Source organism: Sitophilus oryzae, unplaced genomic scaffold, assembly GCF_002938485.1.
Source record: "Sitophilus oryzae breed Bouriz unplaced genomic scaffold, Soryzae_2.0 scaffold_165_pilon_pilon, whole genome shotgun sequence".
Lineage (NCBI taxonomy): Eukaryota > Metazoa > Arthropoda > Insecta > Coleoptera > Curculionidae > Sitophilus > Sitophilus oryzae.
Genome location: NW_022146347.1, coordinates 1950208 through 1973056, shown reverse-complemented (window position 1 = coordinate 1973056; position 22849 = coordinate 1950208). Strand labels below are relative to the sequence as shown.

Here is a 22849-nt window from a genome sequence, read left to right as displayed (position 1 = left end):
TAGAGAGAAGATAGAAAGTTGCGGTTTGCGCTGATATTTTGGAAATTTTGTGTGTCTCTATTTAACTGTGTAAAAAGAAACATAACCTACTATTTAATTTTTTTATGCAAAAGCGCAATATCTGTTATGATGTCAAACAGCGCCCTCTAGCTACCACGAAAAAAAAAATGGAAACGAAATTTATACTGGAGATCATTGAAGAACAAAAGCTCTTTTAAACGAGCCCTAGTTTGTTTAAATCGGGTAACCTAAACCAGAGTTATCCTTATTTTAATAAAAGCAAATTTAACCTTCCCCCACCACTTTATTTTATGAGATAGAGCAAAATACTCTATGTCAAACAAATTACAAATTTCGCGATGATTACAATATTAATATTTAAAATACTTGTTCACCTGCATATTTTTGAGAAATCCCCTGTTTTCTGATTGGCTACCAGAGAAACGCCCCCTAGGGAACATTTTTTGAACTTGAAAATAATTTCCAGCGATTTCTATTGGTCGATTTACTTATTAGAATTTTTTTCCCAATAGTACGAGAGCTATACTTGTATTCATTTAAAACTTCCCAATATGGCGGACTTCAGTATGGGAGGCTCAAAAAACGAAAATATCTAGACTGGAATCGACTGTAGTTCAAATCGTTCAAATTGAAAATCTGTAGTAAATCTAATCGAACTCTGACACTTGGCTGAGAGTGACGTTTACGATCCCTTTTTCTAAATATTTTCATTACTTTTTGAGTTTCTATTCACAGATTCTACTTGATTTTGTTCTTTTATTTAACCTGCAGTACTAATTATATAGTTATCTATAACCTTTTTACTGATCAAGAGCTAAGGAATAGCCTGGAAGATATTCAAAATGTGTAAAACGCTTATTATAAATCTATTAGAAATTGACTCGTCCACAAATTCGTGAAAATAAATTAATCCAGATGTTTGTAAAAAGGTCTCTAATTATTTTGAGAAGTTTCTTCGAATCAGTAATTTTCAGGTTTGTACCTAATATGTATAATATGATAATAAATAGATATAGGTGCCCGGTGGCGTAGAGGTACAGGCTCTCGTCTACCAATCTGAAGGTAGTGGGTTCGATTCCCACACCTGGCATTTCATCAGCCGGCTATTTTTATTAAAATAAAATTAGTTTGGGTACCTAGGTCGACTGAGCCTTAAATGAGTACTTGGGATTCACAATCCTGAGGTAATAATAGGCGGTTGAAGCGTAGTGCTAGCCACATTACCTTCCTTGTATACCGAACAGCTCTAGTATGGCAAGCTGTACCTTGCTACTCCCAAGGCGTTAAACGCTATATACGGGAGCTATTATTATTATTATTATAAATAGATTAAAACTTATATTTCAGGAAACAGGGCGGGCATTAAAGATTGTTGTAAATCAGTTTTAAAATATAAAGAAGGTTTAAAAGTTGAGTTAGTAGAGAAGACCTCAAGAAGGTAATGTTGGTATAGGACCAAAGATCAAATAACACTTGAAATATATAATATGTACAATAAGTGTAAGTAGTTTTTATGAATCTGTTTGATATCTATTATCTATTGCATTGCTTTTGTATTTTTTGAAACATATATTTTTTTACTTTACAGGATACACAAAGAATAATAGGAAATACAGTTACACTACTCACTAAAAGCACTTAAGGTTTGTAATAGATGTAGTTAGAATATCAAACACCAAACCAAACATTATGTTTTAATTTACCGGTATTCCTCACATTTGAAAGGAAAGCCACTTCATAAATAAACAGAAGGATATCGTATAAATAGTATATAAAATTTAGTACTGATTCCAAACCTATAGTTGTGGTTGTGACATATTCTGATGTGTTTCTGGCAATTTAAAATAAGTTAATATTTAAACAAACATTTCTGGCTTTCCTGACAGAAGTGTGAAGACAAATTTAATAAAGGTATAATGTGGATAATGTTCTGATTATTACAGTTTGCATGGATGACTATTTTTGTATGTTATTATTTTTAATAAAGTGTATTTAATGAGTTTTTGAATATTTCATTTTTTCCTCAGAGGATTGTGTTCTAATCTTTATATATAAATTTTCGAAAATTATATCTACAAAATTTATTATCTTATAACTTTTTGCTAAAGACTTTGTAGATGATACAGTTTAACAGTATATAAAAGAACTATCTCAATAAGATTTTAAAAATATATAGCTGTTTTTGCACACATATCAATTAAATTTGTGATTAACTGTACTGAAATAAAAACATAAATTAAGAGAAATGGGGTTATCTATCAACTATAACATGAAAACCTTATATATATATATATATATATATATATATATATATATATATATATATATATATATATATATATATATATATATATATATATATATATATAATATATATATATATAATATATATATATATATATATATACTATATATATATATATATATATATATATATATATAATACTATTACTCTAACGGTATTTCGCGGTATTTTTCAGACTTCAAACTTTAAACTTGTCCAACTGTCAAAGCGCGGGCCTTATATACCCCCTGGCGGTTGTTTCTAGATTTTTCTAAAGAATTCTATAATTTTCTTTACTTTCTGGCGAATGCGCCAGGTTCCTCAATGCACGATTTTTTTTTGCAGTATGCAGTTATGCAACCAGTAATACACCTTGACATTGCCCCCTTCTCAAATTTGATCGTCCCGATCAAGGTTTCCTGTCTGGTATCTCTTCAATCGATCCAGATGAACTACTTTCATCTTACTTCTAGGGCTGCGTTGAATCCGATACACAACATCATTTATCCTCTTGATGACTGTATAAGGACCTTCCCAGCTGGAGTTAACTTTGGGGACCTCCCTTTCTTGCGCTGTGGGTTATATAACCATACCATATCGTCCTGTTGAAATCCCGTAGAATTGGCTCTGAGGTCGTAACGAGCTTTCATCCGGTCACTGGCTAGCGTAATCTTACTTCTTACGGCCTTATGAATTTCCATTAACCTTTCCTTCAGTTCATCCGCGTAGTCCTCTACATTTGTGGTGCCGTCGTCTGGTGATCCGAACACCAAGTCACAAGGCAACCGTAATTCTCGACCAAATAAAATCTTCGATGGTGAAAGTCCGGTGGTGTTGTGAACTGCACTTCTATACGCCATTAGGAACAGCGGTATGTGTTGATCCCAATCTCTTTGATGTTCGGCCACCATTTTCGAGAGGTGTTCTTCAATGGTCTTATTGAATCTTTCGACCATCCCATCAGACTGCGGATGTAAAGCTGTTGTCCTAGTCTTGTGAATACCAAGCAGATCACACATCTTCTGGAACAGTCTTGACTCGAAGTTCCTTCCTTGGTCAGTGTGAAGCTCTAAGGGAATTCCAAATCTACTGAAGACATTATTGACTAATACTTCAGCTACAGTCGATGCTTCTTGGTTTGGAATGGCAAAAACTTCTGGCCATTTACTGAAATAATCCATCGCCACTAAAACGTACTTGTTGCCCTTGTGCGTTTCAGGGAATGGGCCTGCAATGTCAACAGCGATTCTTTCGAATGGCAGTCCAACGTTATATTGTTTCATTTTTCCCCTAGATCGAGTGCTTGGTCCTTGGCTGGCTGCACAAATTTTACATTGTCGACACCATTTCTTGACATCTTCGCAATAATCCACCCAGTAAAAGCGATCTCTCAGCTTGCTCAAGGTCTTGTTTACCCCAAGATGGGCTCCAGTTTTACCACCGTGAATTTCTTCCAATACCTGGGTAACTTTCTTCCTTGGTACCAGTAACTGAGTTGTTACTGTGCTGCCATCCGCACTTTCCCATGTGCGCTTTAACAATCCATTCTCAATAACCAGTGAATTCCACTGAGCCCAGAGAGCTTTGAAAACGAGCCCTCTGTCCGCAATATCCTGCCACGGTGGTCTCTCGCCGTTACCTTCCTTGAGCCGTAGTATTGCTCCGATGTCTGGATCTTCCATTTGATCTTTCCTCAATTTATCGTCGTCCATTGTTCGTCAGTTCTCAGTTTAAAATTCTTTACTCTGATAGTGCTTTCGCGATGTTGCATTTTCTTGCCCAAGGTAGCTCGTCGTCGATCCGGTTCGTTGTCGATAATTTGTACCCGTCCTACACGGCACCCAACGGTTTTTCTCTAGTTTCCCGAACACAGTCTTCTTTGGTATCACCAGGTATCATCACAATTTTCGATGATCTTTCTTCCATATTTCCTGGTCTCTTCTCTTTAGATACAGAAAATTCCTCATTCCGATTCTCAGGATGTTTCTATGGTGATCAAACGTGAAAACCATGTTGACTGATCACATCCATGCTACCCATGATAAAATCATCTTCAATGTCTGCCACTAAAACGCTATGCCGAAACTTCAAATTCCCTAACTCCAATTCCATGAAAGCCTCTCCCATTACTGGCAGCCATTTCCCCCGTAACTGTACGTAAATACACTCTTCTTCTAAGAGGCATCATCTTCAATCCTTGCATTGAGTTAGTCCGCACCAACGATACCATAGCGCCTGTGTCACAGTCATTCGAATTCTTCTTCTACCATTGACCTTCCCGTTGATCACCAAACTGTCAGCGGTTTTTCCTAGACTTCTAACGGAAAACATCCTAGGGTCTCTGTTTCTTCAGCCAATACTCGCTCATTAGTGTTGATTTCCGGTGCCTATGTTCTCTCGATGGTAAACGGAATCGCATTTGGACGCGGCAATCCCGTTTGATGGCCATTCCTGCCACATCTATAAAGCAACTTATGTCCTGGGATCTTCCGATGTGCCGATGTTCTCTGGATGGTGAAAGTGGAATCGCCCGGACGCGACAATCCCGTTTGATGTTGCCATTCCTGCCGCAACCATAGCACCTCATATCCTGGAATCTTCTTTGGTTCTCTGTCTGGGTGTTGTTGCTACTCTTGTTCACTAGTAACTCACATAGTTTACTAAACATCTCCTCCAAACGTATGTGACAACTTCCGGGCTGTTCCTCGACCGTTACCGATCTTATCTTCGGTCTAGGGATGGCGCTAAAAGCAGCTTCAATTTCTAGCGCCCTGACAAGTACTTCGCTGCTGGTCGAAAATCGCGATATTTGCAGTGCCCTCTGTAACTCGTTGTCCTTCAGTCCGCTGATAAAGCACTGAGCAACGAGTTCCTCCCTAAACCCTTCCGGTGCTTCTGGATATGCCAGGTGTACCAGCCGACGTAAGTCTGCTTCAGACCTCTGCACTCTCTCTCCGACCTCTGCAGGCGTGTCGTAATCTGGGCCTGGTAAAGTTGACGTCGATGTTGGTCGCCATATCTTCTGTCCAGTGCAGCAATCAAAGTTTCGTATTCCTGCTGTTGGGCTGCAGGAATAGTTTGCAGCAGTTCCAGGGCAGGGCCACGCAGCGCGATGACAAGTGCCGCTGCTTTCTCCTGGTCAGTCCATCCGTTGGCAGCGGCGGCTGCTTCAAACTGGCGGTGGTACATCGTCCAGGTCGTTTGTCCATCGTAGGTCGGGGCCTTAAGGTTCGCAGTTCCAGGAACGCCAGGTGTCCTTACTTGTACCTTGGTCTTGTGTAGGTCCATCTCTAATTTTTTCCATTTTCTGCTGAAGGCGTTCCTCCAGATCTTCTACGGCTTCTTGAAGGTGATTTCTTGCCTTCTTTCTAGTTCTTCAAAGTTCTTCTTAAGACGGTTTTTGATCTTCTTGTCTTTTTCTTTCTGGCGGTGTGCGTCTCTATATCTTCTAAAATTTCCCTCCATTCATTCTTCTGACGGATTTCTAAATTGCCTAAAATTTTCTCAAGCCGGTCCTGTTCTTGTTTTTCTTGTTGTCGTTGTAATTTTTCCTCTTCCTTATCTTTACGTAGTCTTTCTTGTTCTTCTTGTTTTTCTTGTTGTCGCTGAATTTTCAAATCTTCAAAAATTTTCTCAAGCCGGTCCTGTTCTTCTTGTTGTCGTTGTAATTTTTCCTCTTCTTTATCTTTACGTAGTCTTTCTTGTTCTTCAGCTTTCTCTCTTCTCATATTCTCCATAAAATCGCCCAATAGTTTGCTTACTTCCTCCATTTTTTTCGCTTGTGTCCTTGTACCAACCATAAAAATACTCTAATTCGGTCTAAAAATTTTCCAATCCACTTAATTTCTTCTTAAAATCTTCTTGAATCGCACTTCCGACACCAATTGTTACGGATTCCGTGGGTCCACTATTTAAACTCACGATAAAATACTTAACGAATTTATTTGTTTCACTCTGTACACACAACTTATACTATTTACAACACAACTTATGCAACTACTATTACTCTAATGGTATTTCGCGGTATTTTCAAACTTCAGACTTCAGACTATCTTCAGACTTCAAACTTTAAACTTCAAATTTGTCCAACTGTCAAAGCGCCGGCCTTATATACCCCCTGGCGGTTGTTTCTAGATTTTTCTAAAGAATTCTATAATTTTCTTTACTTTCTGGCGAATGCGCCAGGTTCCTCAATGCACGTTGCGATTTTAGCAGTATGCAGTTATGCAACCAGTAATACACCTTGACAATATATATATATATATATATATATATATATATATATATATATATATATATATATATATATATATATATATATATATATATATATATATATATATATATATATATATATATATATATATATATATATATATATATATATGTATATCCTATCTCCAAGTCTTCTATTAATTTCACTTATTAAACAACTATAATTATTCAGTCAAAACATGAAAACAAAAATTCACTTCCTATAGTTCTTACGTCGCGTCCGTTTAACTGAGATATAAGAAACAGGGGAGTTAATATTCTCACTGAGAAAGTTTATAAAATACCTTTAAGTAAAATCTCTTCCGATCTGCGGTAAAATACCTTTATTCTTATTTAAATAATTTCAATCTATTTTTTTATTTTTTATTTTAGATAACCATCTAATAACCTAACTTTAACGTCAACTTGACAATCCTGAAAAATGTTGTTAACGTTAAAAAGTTAACCAAAGAGTAAATAAATTCTGAATACGCTAACACCAACTTATTTTTCATTAAAAAAACTTACCAATTTTTGTAACTAGATCGGCCATATTGAGGAACTTTTAAAAGATTGTACTATAGCAACGTCGGAAAAACAAGTATTTTAAGACGTCTGGCTCTTTGATATATCTTTTACTATGCTCTCTAAACAGCATGCGGCCCGTCTGGCTGCTGGTAAACGTTGCGTCCTCTACTGCGCATTGAAAGAAGATCCTATATTTTTATTAGTCCTTTAAATTCTAGTATTGAATATTAATCGAACATGTCTCCATAGCGCAGTGCGTAGAGTTTCCGACCACGAACTGATAATTCAGAGTTCGAATCCGGGTCAGGGCAAAGACTTTTTTATTTTATTTTCGTTTATATTCTGATAGTAAAGTATTAAATATTTGTTTTTTAATTACCAGAATTATTTAATACTTTACGATCAGAATATAAACGAAAATAAAATAAAAAAGTCTTTGACCTGACCCGGATTCGAACTCTGAATCTTCGGTTCGTGGTCGGAAACTCTACGCACTGCGCTATGGAGACATGTTCGATTTATATTCAATACTAGAATTTATAGGACTAAATTAATAAAAAATATAGGATCTTCTTTCGATGCGCAATAGTGAACGCAACGGGTATCGGCAGCCAGACGGGCCTGGCTGTTCCAGAGAGCATAGAAAAAGATATATCAAAGAGCCAGACGTCTTAAAATACTTTCTCGAAAACGTTGCTAGCTCTTAGACTACAATGTTATACGATAAGTAGTTTCTGAGATACAGCCGGCGTCCATTCTTAGTTGGCCACCCGGTACATGTCCATCAATGACAAAAATTGAAGTTTTCACTAGAAAGATATTTGACTGAACTAATAATTTTCGAGATATTTTAATATCATATGTTCAACTGAAGCTGTTTCAAAACCGAACCGTAAGTTTTCTAGAAAATTTGCGATTTTTGAAAAATCGTATTTAGGTTAAAACGAGCAGATTTTTTATAGAAAAAAATATAAAATAAATCCTTTCAAAATAATAATATCTAAGGCGAGCAAATCAAAATTAATTTTGGGTAGTTTTTATTATCATTTTTAAACTAAAAGTGTTTTCAGAACAATTTCAGTTATACTTACTTATTAAAAATAATATTACTACAATTACTTACTTTAAAACAGGTTCTGTTGAACCTTTGGTATCAGGACGTTTTGAAAATTATTAATTTACTCAAATATCTATCTAGTATTAGTGAACATGTTTAATTTTTGTCATTGATGGCATGTATTGATTATTAAGAATCCAAATAACTTGAGTCGGTTGCTCGCAGCGATTTTTACCAAGATACATTTTTTACGTAAAATAAGGCGTAAATGTATATCTTTTCACTCAGTAGTGTAAAACAGTTACGGATGAAAAGTTATTACTCTTCAAAACAGTAAAAAAACATGTAGGTTGCGTGTCGGGGGGCACCCTACAAGTAGGAGTCATATTCACATCGAAATCAAATTTCTCATGTTAAAAAACGTCCAAATACCAATTTTCATCTAAATATCGACATTAGTTCAAAAATTATATCGAAAAAATCGATATAAAAATGAAACTTCTACACCCCGTATCTTCGAAACGATGCATTTTAGGACAGAAGTTATCAGTATTATACGAACTTTTTTACTTATTTTTATGTGTAGAATATGCTGCGCTGAAGTTTCCGGAATACAGTTTGGACCACCCTGTATAGAGACAATGACTTGAAGTAATCTAGCATTTATCTAAATAATGGACATACAGTGTACAGATAAAGTCCGCATCATATGGAACTTTTTTTATTTAGTGACAGCTGAAATTTGGCTTTAAGGATAATTTATGCATTGATTTAGATTAAAAATGACTTAAGATAATTAAAATGAAATTTGACATTTAAAGTAACAAATAGCAAAAAAAAATGTGCTGGCAGAATTTCGAAAAACTATTTGAAAAAGTTGTTTTTTGTAAGAAATAGATAAAAAGTGATGCCAAGTATGAATAACTTCCGCATTTATGGAGATGGCATCCTAAAATTCATAATTGTACATGCTGGGAACTTATTCGTACAATACTAAACGTCAAAGTGTATTTTCCATAGCCTACAGAATAGGCTTGTTTAAGTTTTTCTATCAAAGTTTACATTTTCTAGATGTGCAAGTTAATTTTACCTTTTAAGTATTACTTAGCATCAAGTTCAACTTAAAAGCCATTTAGAAATTGATAGTGCATGTAGGATTAGAATCTTAAATTTGTAGACTAGTAATAACAGCCCCGGTAACATCTGTAGCTACATATTATTTTTTAGTTATTCCACAAACCCAATTGAAAAAGTGACTGTTGTAACAGAACATGTTCCATCTTTCGAAGAGAGGAAAGTTATAGCGGAGTTAGAGGAAGTAAAACAGCTCTTATATATAGTTAAAGAACCACAATCTCCTGTGATTTTACCAAGACCAGATCTTACTCCGATCCAAAAAAAAGAAGGTATAGCGTTGTTATGTAACACCATTGATGATGTAATCTTACATATTAAGACACTGGGCATTTTTGGAGGCAATAAAGGTCTTTTAGCTCATATTATACAGATTGAGAGATTAAAAAAACATTGCTCAGAGGCCAACCTGCATATTGTTTTATCTTATGTACAAACGGTTTTGAGTCACATGAAGAAAATATTTGATAAGGTTCTGGAACCATTTTCGGGAATTGAGAAAGTTACTAGATTTTCATCAGACAAGGTGAGCATATTTATTAATAGTTGTACCCAAACTGGTGCATATGCGCTTGTAGAGTTCTCTAAACAAATGTGTAATATAAATAAAATATCTACGATTATCAAACATGCAGGTAAATTTCCCACAAAAAAAGTTGACCAGTGGGATAACCATAGACCTTAGATCTTATAAACCTCGTAGATAAAGCTATGCCATATGTATATTACATACGTCTTTGTTTACGGGACTTTCATATGGATTTTTCTATTTCTTTCTTTCTAGAACAAGATTCCAATTGGAAAACCTTTTCATTAGTGAAATAAAAAAACTGGGTTTCCATTTCAAAAAAAAAATATTTGTGATAATTCACTTAATTCTGCGGCCATTATTAAATGACATTTGAACAATTTAATTTTTGAAATCGATAGCCACATGTCTTCCCTTGATGTCACAGTGGCTGTGGTAATCACTAAACTTGACGTTTTTAATAAAAATATTTTTGACAGGCAGTTTCCGTCCAAAAATTTTAAATATTTTTTCTCAAAAACGGTTAGTGTTAGGTATAGAGTGTTTAATATCAAAATTCATAAACTTTTACATAGAACTTAATTATATAATAAAAAATGGGGCACTCATTTAAAATAAGAACATGAAAAATAAGTACACAAGTTCGTCTTTGTTTAGAGATGGAAGTAATACGCTTGCGCCTATTTCCTTACGCCATTTTCCTATTGGTCAAATGGCGTCGAGGTCGGTTATCGATTGATTTTTGTTTTATTCAGGGATAATGGAGATGGTTATCCCCTCTATATTTTTAAGTGTCTTTAACCTCAATTTCAAACATATGATTTGGAGCTGTTCTATCAAAGGGCTCACAGCATTAAGTGCGTAAAACTTCTAACAACCCAAACAAATGCATTTCTAGTCTATATCTTATCTTCTTGGTCTGGCACAAATAGCAATACCAAGAACAAGACTAGCGTTTGAACTGCAAGACTCAGACCGACCAGTGCAAGACTTACGCAAAACCAAGACCCACCGTATAAGACTTACGGTAAAAAACGATTTTTTTTTTCAAAACCACTCTGCAGACTTTAACTTAACTTTTTGCTTCGGAAGACTTTTTCAAAACTACTTTACAGTTTTCCTTTTTAGCCAACTGTGGACAGCTGGTCAACTTTTTCCTTTGCGGGAAACATATCTGATGTTACACAGGGTCCGGTCATCTATAGCTCCTAGAATAAAAAACTTGAGAATTTTGTTTAAGTGCAAACCTACATTACAAAATTTGGCGTAGATATTAGATTTTAAACAACTTGTATGATTTACGATTACCATATTTTTAGCAAAGTAAGTACAGATCATCTAAAGTAAATACCTAATAGTTTGGATTTCAGGACAGTTCTTGTATTTTTAATATTTTTTTAAGAAAGGCTGAAAAATATATATTTTTTTATTAATTTCTTTATTTTATAATATAATATTTCTTCTGCTTAATTTATAATAATTTCAATTTTCGTATAAATATGGATGTATTTCAGGAAAATATTTTAACTTCTATAGGTATTGTCAAGTGTCAAAAAATTTATTATTAAATATTTTAAGTCAAAAAAGTGTGAGTGGATCAGGATTATTTTTTTTAATGGAACACCCCGAATATTATTGCATTTTTGGCTTCCTTTCAAATCACTTTACATAATCCTAAGATATGAGTAAATATATTTCGATAGTTTTAGAGATATTAATAAATAAATAAATATATATTTTTCAACCTTACTAAAACATTATTACACACACAAGAACTGTCCTGAAATTAAAACTATTTAGGTGTTGGTCTATACTTTTTTCTATAAATATCGTAACCTTAAATGATACAGGGTGTTTAAAGTTCTACGCCAAACTTTCTAAAACGGAACACCTTATATATTATTTTTTTATTAGATGGAGAGTTAAAAAATGAACATTTTTTTGTATTTAAAGTATTTAAAATTTTTAATGGTTTTGCAGATACACGCCGTATTATTTCATATGGCGCTTTCAACGATAAAATACGAGAGAAAAATCATTAGGTGGCTTTGATAAAAATTTACTGTAGAAAATGCTATATGAAATATAAAACCGCGAATATATGGGAAAACGGTAAAAATTTTGAAATACTCTAAATACAAAAAATGTTCATTTTTTAATCCTCCATCTATTGAAAGAATAGTATACAGAGTGTTACATTAAAAAAAAAACGAAGAAAAATTATTTTATATTTTAGAAAGTTTGGCGTAGAATTTTAAACAACCTGTATGATTTACGATTACCATATTTTTAGCAAAGTAAGTACAGACCATCTAAAGTAAATACCTAATATAAACTAACGTGCATAGAAATCGGCCCACTGTGAACTTTTGGTTTTAACTGTGTCTTTTAGAATCTATTTATCAGAGCAAATAAAAAATATGAGCTGTTTCAAAGACAATTTAACATGCTTTAATATGAGCATAAATTTATCCACAGTACTTATCGTTTATATGCGTTGCAACGGGTAAACAAGTGAAAGGTATTTGTGTTGTGGTGACAATAAGAATAACAAGCTTGTGAAATATTGCAATTATTACCTTTGTAATCGAAATTTTCACATTGTTCTTTTGTTCTTTGATTAGTTGTGTTTCATTGTTTGAATAGTGTTTCAATTTAATGCATACATCACCGGAAAAAGCCGCCCAAGTAATCGCTTTAATCGAAAATGGACTTAAACAGAGAGCTGTAGCTCGGCAACTACATATGACACGAGGAGCGGTTCGAAGAGTGTGTGAACAACTGGTAGAAACTGATGAAAAAATGGAACTGGTAGAAAGAGATATACAACGGATCATGATGACCGCTTTATTGTGTCAACAATGTTAAGAAATCGGCGTCTTAATGCTATTCAGGTGCAACAACAGCTCCGTGAAACACGAGGACTGACTATTAGTCAGTGAACAGTAAGACGAAGATTGAAGGAAAGTAACATGACCCCCAAAACACCCGCAATTGAATCCAAAAACTTACCCCAGCTCATCGTCAAGTACACCTACGTTTTGCACAGGAACATCTGAATTGGACACTAGAACAATGGGAATCTGTTTTATTGTCAGATGAGACCAGGATATGCTCTATGGTAGCGACCGAAGAAGAAAAGTGTATCGGAGGCCAGGTGAGCGATTCTCAGAATGCTGCATTGAGGAGCGGATTGCTTATGGAGGTGATTCCTGCATGATCTGGGGTGCAATTTCTATGACTGCGCGAACCGACCAAGTTTTCATCCGTTAGGGCAACCGTCGGCACGGGAGAGGAGGTTTAACTGGTGCTAGGTATATTGAGGAGATTTTAGCAGTTCATGTAGTACCTTACGTCGACTATATTGGAAACGAATTCACTTTTATGCATGACAATATGAGGGCACACACATCAAGAATCGTACACGATTACATTTCAGAAGTCGGATTTCGGGTTATGGAATGGCCAACACGCAATCCAGACTTAAACCCGATAGAACATTTATGGGATGAGCTAAAACGAAGAATTCGTGCTAGACGAAGAGACCCTACTTCTATCCCAGAGCTCATTGTTGCAGTAGAGGAAGAGTGGCTTAACATCCCGCAAGAAACAATATCAAATTTGATTGAATCTATGCCAAGTCGTATGAGAGATGTTGTTAGAGCAAGAGGTGGTCATACCCATTATATTGAAAATTTAGTTTAGTTAATTGTCCATAAATAAATAAATAAATAATAACATACCTCTTAATAATAAAAAACGATAATTTGTTTCATGCATTAATTTAATAATTTTAATCCAAAGAAACCACAAAATACAAATTAATATCTCTAAACTCTTTTCAAAGAATATGAAATTGTCTTTCAAACAGCATAAATTTTTTCTTAATCTGACAAATAGATTCTAAAAAATATATAGTTAACTTCAAAAGTTTGCCTGGGGCCGATTTCTATGCACGCAAGTGTAGTTTGGATTTCAGGACAGTTCTTTTATTTTCAATAATTTTTTTAAGAAAGACTGAAAAATATATATTTTTTATTTTTATTTTATTTATAATTACTAATATCTCTGAAACTATCGAAATGTATTTACTCACATCTTAAGATTATGTAAAGTGATCTTAAAGGAAGCCAAAACACAATAATATATAGGGTGACCCATTTAAAAAAATCATCCCGATCCACTCATACTTTTTTGAGCCAATAATACTTTTTAGAATGAAATACATCCTAGTACATACTTTAGGTTTGCACTTAAACAAAATTTCCAAGTTTTTGATTCTAGGAGCTACATATGCCCGACGCACTATTGCCGGACCCTGTATTAAATTATTAATCATTTTTTGAAGGTAAAAATATTATATTTGGGTTTATTTTTATTAGATTCGCTTTCTTTTATGTTTTTCAAGAAATAATAAGAAACAGATGATACAAATAACAAAATACAAAATTAATTTACCTAACAAAATGTTAATATGTTGTTTTAGGTTAAAAAGTTAATATCAATTTTCACTAACTATTCAAACGAATCGAAAGAAGAATTGTGTGCTCTAGTTTTTACAAAGCGTCGATTTACTGCTAAAGTTTTATTCTATATTTTTGATCACCTGAGCAAACATTGCCCGGGATACTCCCATATTAAGACGAACTTTATGGTCGGTTATAACAATAACCCTTACAATGATACTCGTGAATCTTTATATGTGAGTAAGAAGAATAAAGAAACCTTACAATCGTTTGATAATAAAGAGACGAATGTTCTGATGGCATCTAATGTCCTGGAAGAAGGAGTGGACATTTCTACTTGCTCTTTAGTTATAAAATTTAATTATCCTGAAGATTATCGCTCCTATATCCAGTCTAAAGGACGAGCGAGAAATCCTTCTAGCTTATATTATATGATCGTCGAGGAATCTTCATTGCCGAAGTTTCAGGAAAAATATCTACAATACCAGAAAATTGAAAGCATTCTTCAAGATGTAAGTAATGAGGAATAATGGATTTTGTTATCACAGCTTACTCATAGGCAGCTAGTCAACTCCGCTTATTTTCGCGTACCCGCGCTTGATCTGCCGCGCTGCGCCGGGCTCTTGGCAGTGTTGATGGGCATTACGATTCTTTTAAGTGATGATGCGCATTCGATTTCTTATATTGAATCGACTGCTACGATTCGTTCATTTGATCGAACCACATGCACAATTTACCTTTCATAAAAACAAGAATCGTAACTGGCACGACCGGCGATAATTTGGTCGGACAATTACTTAAGGGGCCAGAAAAAGAAATATACAGTTTTTTCATTTGTTTTTCAACACTTTATGACACTGGCGTAATTGGATTGATTATTTTGCAAATAATATTAAATTATCAATCCAATTCATGTATACTATTTATTAAAGACTTCTTAATACCAATTTGATATTTTTAGAGCCATATTTTAATTCCGATTTAATAATCATATAATAAATAGTATATAATAACGCATGATCGAAAAAAAATGGCATCCAGTTGGCTTGGAAGTGAACATCGATGACATAGCCCATATAATTTTACATATAAAATGACAGTGATTTTCATTTTATGACCATCGCTGACGCCGTTTTTTTTATCATATTGAGCAGAGGCCTACAATATTTATTTGTAGTTGCATAGAAACACGATTTCGTCTTTTAGTCCGACACTTAATGCACAGAATATCTAGCTACGCAACAGAAAAATACTCGAAATGAAAGAGCTAAAATTGCAGAAATAAAATACTAGATGGCGCGATAATATCATAATCAGAATATAATTGGAAATTTTCAACTTTCGGGTTTGGATCGATGTAGATCGACGGCACGTCGACGGCCTTGAAACTCGGCAAAATATGCACAGTTGCCAGATTCAAACAGACTTTAATTGGCATCCCATTCTTTTTCTGGTGTATAATAATTTCTTTCTATTCTTCGTTTCTTATCAGATACACTTATATTAATTATTCGTTTGGCTTTTAAAATTAGAATAAATTAATAAAAATAAAAAAATAAATTAGAAAATACATTTTTAATATACACTACTTTATTATGTTAACTAAGAAAATAACTTTAATTACCTTTAAAATTAATAATATACAGGGCGATTGATAGTGATATTTATTAATGCAGAAACGTTAGTAATGAAATATACGTTTAATAATAATGGAAATGATTTATTAAAATGCAGTACAAAAAATGTTAATTGACTAAAAAAATACTATAATAACAAATTTTTTCTGTTTGCCATGTTATTTATATAGACCTAGGTAGATTTTAAAAAGTACACAGGTACCAATTAATAATATATTAGTTCGGCATAAAAGTTGCTGTCACGACATCGTACAATAAATTAAAATTATTAATTAAACAAATCTTTATAAAGAAACACAAGTATATCAAATTTGGGCCCAATCGAACGCCAGGAAATGGTATCGTAATATGGTGCTACATTATGGTACCCCTTGATATGCTTCATGGTACCATAATATTGTAATGTCATCAAAAATACGCAAGTATAGTCAAATATGAGCCCAATCGAACGTCAGGAAGTGGTATCGCAATATGGTACTATATTAAGGTACCACTTTGTATGCATCATAGTACCATCATATTAAAATGTCACTGAAGATACTTACTATACCAAGTATAAGTCCAATCGCACGCCAGGAAATGGTATCGTATATGGTACTATTATGGTACCTCTTGATATGCTTCATGGTACCATAATATTACAATGTCACTGAAGATACGTAATATAAATATACCCAATCGAACGCCATGTATCGTAATATGGTACTATATTACGGTATCACTTGATATGCTTCATGGTACCATAATATTGCAATGTCATGAAAAATACGCAAGTATATATCAAATACCGTATGATACCGAAAAAAAAACGGCGTCCAGTTGGCTGAGAAAAGACGATCGATGACATTTCCCATATAAATTTACACATAAAATGGCAGCGATTTTCATTTCATAGCCATCGCTAACGCCGTTTTTTCCCGATCATACGGTATGAACACAATCGAACGTCAGGAGTGGTGTCATAATAGTAGAACAATACTTATTATATTGTCGCCGAATTACAATCAAAATTTAGGATTCAGTTAGAATCAAACGTCAGGAAGTGATTTTATTTCAGCTCGTAAGATTTAACTCCAACTAACATGGCAAGTTAAATACTTAAACGTTTGAAAAAAGAGCTCTAATCTATTTTAATATGTTTAATGATGTAGCAAACTTGAACGTAGGTTTTATCAAGAAGTATTACAATATAAATTACACAATGGCAACACTGAATAAAATTCTTTTAAATTTATAATCCTCTGTTATGTAGTAGTGAAACTACCGCATCAAAATATCTGCTTTTAAAGCCTGTCTCCTTTTGAGACCTACGATTTTTTACATGTAACGACGCTTCTGTTGCGTAGCTAGATATTCTGTGCTTAATGGTTTATAGTCGGTAATATTATTTTAACAAAAATATTAACGTAAAATTAATTAATATTAACGTTAAATTTATTTTCAAATTGCACTTCTTTCAGACCTTATTAACAAGATAAAATATCCTAAATACAAATACGACATAATATACTAAGGCGCGGTCTCTTCAGTTATAAATAAATAACTTTTATCTAACAAATAACCATCTAAAAGATAAACAATCTAGAGCCTGATATCTATAGGATATAACATTTGGGTATTTTCATACAAAATAATCCAATAGATAACAATTTGGAGGACGGCCGCCTACGGACCGGTAGACACTCCATAGAGAAAGTGTTGCCAATAGAAGATATCTGAAATTGAGATGGTTGTATATGAAAAGTCGATACAACAGACAGAGACAGAAACTTGGAATTTCAAATCGTTAGATTAAAAAGTGAGGTTATTGTTCAGTTGTCAAAAGATCATCAAAATGAAAATAAAAACAATAAAATTCAACTAAAATATATTTTGTGTTCAACTCCAACTAGTCCTATTATGGTATAGGCTATTTAAATTTACCTTTATGGAAAAAGGGAAAGATAATTCAATTTCAGCAGTGGTGGTGGTGCAATAGATCTATTGATGGAATGCGATTTATAAGAAATTAAATCAAGAAAAAATAATCTGTAAGTAATTTATAGTTTAATTACATGATATTACTGTTATATTTATTATATTAACATTTTAGTACAATTGATAATAGAAAATATGGAAGAAGCTGGTGAAGTGCAAGCAGAGATTTATAAACCAATCATAAAACCACCATCTGGTAAGTTATTAATATTGAAAATTAAAAATAGCATAAGACTGTTAGTAATAACAAATATGTTGTTCTAGGGCTTTTCATAGTAAAGAAATAGGTAGGATAGCATCAATGATAGAAATTAAGGTGAGTTTTTATTTTATAAAATAGATAAATGCACTTATACTTTTGTCTTAATAATAATAAATGAATAGTACCTATAATAATTGTTACATTTACACATTATATGTACAAATTATTTAATAAAAAACATTAAATAAAAACAATTTTGTCATATTACTTTTATTTTTAAGAACTAAAGTGATGGAACTTCAAAAAAAAAAGAAAAAATAAAGGAAAAATCTTGTCTAAACAAAGTTGAACTAACTGGAATTCAAAGTACCACAATACAGATGTTTTAGCAAGGTTTAGCTAGAGAGTTACTTAAAAAACAGCATGGAGAAGAGATGTACCGTATGATCGAAAAAAACGGCGTCAGCAATGGCTATGAAATAAAGATTGCTATCATTTCATATGTAAATTTATATGGGAAATATCATCGATCATCATTTCCCAGCCAACTGGACGCCGTTTTTTTTCGATCATAGGGTATAAGATACACAGTGCAAGAAATTAAACTAAAATTGTAACACAAAAGAAATAAAAGCAAATGTGAGTTGAATAACAGGTTTTATAAGGTTCCTGTTATAATTATAATATTATTAAGATATGCGAATTAAAAATGAAATAAATAGTTTGATTTAAAAAGTTTTTATTTTTTACCTACTTTAGAGCTTTATTAAAAACTAGTTGAAGCCTGGCGCATCCGCTACGAGATCAGGAAAAACAATACTTTTTATTTTTTTTTAATTAAATGAAAAACAAAAAATCCGGCGACGGCAGTTTTTAGAAGAGCCATTTAGCTATCTTTTAGTAAAAAAAGCAACTTTCTAGAGCAAGTCGTTACTTCAGTAGAGACGACACAGGTAAACATTAGCATTTTATAATATGTAGTAATGGTTTATAATTGAGAGGATTTAAATAAAATAATTTATAAATTACTGTTTTATCACTATTATCCTAACTTAATGCATTCTCTTCGTTCTGATGCTCTAACAGAACAGAGACTCTCTTTATTTTGTAACAGTCCTTATAAAGTCCGGCACTAGCAACAATAGTTTTTTGCACCATTTCAATGTGTTTATTGGTGTTTATACCCCATACGTTCTAAAATGATTATAGCCTACATACTCAGAATAGGTAAGTTTTTCCAAATAATCTAAAATCGAATTTATTGGAATAAACGAAATCTTCAATAATAACAATGTCTTGGTTATGTTAAGCAATTTTGTCAAATATCAAATAAAATCAATATCTCCTCATGCCTTTGCTCATGCGTCAAATTTTTATTCGACAAATAAAGCACTATTTGGCAGTTCGGGCGCCAGATAGGATATCTGGGAGATAAGTTTAATTTATCTAATAGATACTGTTATCTATAGGTGAAGATATGCGTTTTTCTGCTATCCGTCAAATAAAATATATCTGGCAGATTATAACACGCTATCCGTACCTGAAAACACCGGGGGTTATACTGTCTATATACCGGGGTTTAAACTTGTCTCCCAGATACCCTATCTGGCGCCCGAACTGCCAAATAGTGCTTTATTTGTCGGATAAAAATTTGACGCATGAGCAAAGGCATGAGGAGATATTGATTTTATTTGATATTTGACAAAATTGCTTAACATAACCAAGACATTGTTATTATTGAAGATTTTATAGTTTATTCCAATAAATTCGATTTAGATTATTTGGAAAAGACTTACCTATTCTGAGTATGTAGGCTATAATCATTTTAAACGTTGGGGGTATAAACACCAATAAACACATTAAAATGGTGCAAAACGATTGTTGCTAGTGAATAAAGAGAGTCCCTGTTCTGTTAGAGCATCAGAACGAAGAGAATGCATTAAGTTAGGATAATAGTGATAAAACAGTAATTTATAAATTATTTTATTTAAATCCTTTCAATTATAAACCATTACTACATATTATATAAAATGCTAATGTTTATCTGTGTCGTCTCTACAGAAGTAACGACTTGCTCTAGAAAGTTGCTTTTTTTACTAAAAGATAGCTAATTGGCTCTTCTAAAAACTGTCGTCGCCGGATTTTTTGTTTTTCATTTAATTAAAAAACTAGTTTTTAATAAAGCTCTAAAGTAGGTAAAAAATAAATAAAACTTTTTAAATCAAACTACATATTTATTTCGTTTTCAATTCGCATATCTTAATTTATTAATATTATAACAGGAACCTTATAAAACCTGTTATTCAACTCACATTTGCTTTTATTTCTTTTGTGTTACAATTTTAGTTTAATTTCTTGCACTATGTACCTTATACCGTATGATCGAAAACAAAACGGCGTCCAGTTGGCTGGGAAATGATGATCGATGATATTTCCCATATAAATTTACATATGAAATGACAGCAATCTTTATTTCATAGCCATTGCTGACGCCGTTTTTTCGATCATACGGTACATCTCTTCTCCATGCTGTTTTTTAAGTAACTCTCTAGCTAAACCTTGCTAAAACACCTGTATTGTGGTCCTTTTGAATTCCAGTTAGTTCAACTTTGTTTAGACAAGATTTTCCTTTATTTTTGAAGTTCCATCACTTTGAGTTCTTAAAAATAAAAGTAATATGACAAAATTGTTTTTTTATTTAATTTTTATTAAATAATTTGTGCATATAATGTGTAAATGTAACAATTATTATAGGCCTATTCATTTATTATTATTAAGACAAAAAGTAGAAGTGCATTTATCTATTTTATAAAATAAAAACTCACCTTAATTACTATCGTTGATGCTATCCTACCTATTTCTTTACTATGAGAAGCCCTAGAACAACATATTTGTTATTACTAACAGTCTTATGCTATTTTTAATTTTCAATATTAATAACTTACCAGATGGTGGTTTTAGGATTTGTTTATAAATCTCTGCTTGCACTTCACCAGCTTCTTCCGTATTTTTTATTATCAATTGTACTAAAATGTTAATATAATAAATATAACAGTAATATCATGTAATTAAACTATAAATTACTTACAGATTATTTTTTCTTGTTTTAATTTCTTATAAATCGCATTCCATCAATAGATCTATTGCACCACCACCACTGCTGATATTGAATTATCTTTCCCTTTTTCCATAAAGGTAAATTTAAATAGCCTATGCCATAATAGGACTAGTTGGAGTTGAACACAAAATACCGTATGATCGAGAAAAAACGGCGTCAGCGATGGCTATGGAATGAAGATCGCTGTCATTTTATATGTAAATTTATATGGGAAATGTCATTGATGTTCATTTCCCAGCCAACTGGACTCCGTTTTTTTTTCGATCATACGGTATATTTTAGTTGAATTTTATTGTTTTATTTTCATTTTGACGACCTTTTGACAACTGAACAATTGAAATTCACGATTTGAAATTCACGATTTGAAATTCCCAGTTTTTGTCTCTGTCTGTTGTATCGACTTTTCATATATAACCATTTCAATTTCAGATATCTTATATTGGCAGCACTTTCTCTACGGAGTGTCTACCGGTCCGTAGGCGGCCCGTCCTCCAAATTGTTATCTATTGTATGAAAATACCCAAATGTTATATCCTATAGATATCAGGCTCTAGATTGTTTATCTTTTAGATGGTTATTTGTTAGATAAAAGTTATTTATAACTGAAGAGACCGCGCCTTATTGTCATATATTTCAATAAAATAAAAAAAGAAGATTATTACTAAAACGTTCCTTTTTTTAGAATAATTTGTTTTTTTGTTAGTTTTCTTTTCTATAGAGAAAATATGCAATACCGTCAATAATAAATATTAGTTCTACTTTTTTTTATAATTACCATTATTTTCTAGCTAATTACTAAATGCGCTATGACTTCCAGAGAGCAAAGAGCAACATCAGGCGTTGGAGTAGCTATAAATGATAAATATGAACAGAATATAGAAAGCATAGAATACGTGTGCGACAGAATCCTGAGAGTAAAGATTATGTTTGACCAACCCATTCACATTATATCAGTGTACGCACCCGACATTAATAAACCTGAAGAAATGTCAATGGGCTTCTACGAAAATCTACAGTCAGCGATAGACAAAATACCAAGACATGAAAAGATAATTCTGTTAGGGGATTTAAACGCAAGAATTGGAAACGAGGTAGTGGATGGAATAAAACAAAAATATAACGAGGATATAACTAATAGAAATGGCGAAATTTTGACCGAATTCTGTGGACAGAACGAACTGAGAATAAACAACACATATTTTCCCCATAAAGAACAACACAAATACACCTTCTATGACAATAGAAACAATAAATCAATAATCGATTATATCATCACCAATCGAAGTTTCTTACCTCAACAAATAATAGACATAAGAGTCTTATCCTCAGCCAACATTGGAACAGATCACAAACTTGTGCTAGGAAAGATACGAATACGTGCGCCGCTATCCAAAAAAAGACCATCGATAAAAACTGAAAAATTCAATATAGAATCCCTCAACCACGAAAGCACTAAACAACTTTATTCAAACAGATGCCAAACACATGTCACTCTTAACCCCATAGCACAGTTTGATACTCCTAACACAGCTTGGAATAAACTGAAAGAAAACATCTGCAAAGGTGCTAAAAAAGCTTTAGGAACAAGTACTGTATTACACAATAGAAGACCGAACATTAAACCTTGGTTTACATTAGAAGT

The 22849-nt window shown here is 32.9% G+C and overlaps 1 protein-coding gene across 4 annotated transcripts in view; it reads left to right on the top strand.

Moving 5' to 3' along the window:
* The window catches only part of LOC115880804 (endoribonuclease Dicer), a 135004-nt gene that overhangs the window by 25022 nt on the left and 87133 nt on the right, over positions 1 to 22849 (top strand). For all 4 annotated transcript variants that reach the window (XM_030898095.1, XM_030898094.1, XM_030898092.1 and 1 more), the window contains 2 exons: positions 9372 to 9804; positions 14294 to 14785. In XM_030898095.1, coding sequence (XP_030753955.1) covers positions 9372 to 9804; positions 14294 to 14785 — 925 coding nt within the window. The remainder of the gene's footprint in view (positions 1 to 9371; positions 9805 to 14293; positions 14786 to 22849) is intronic.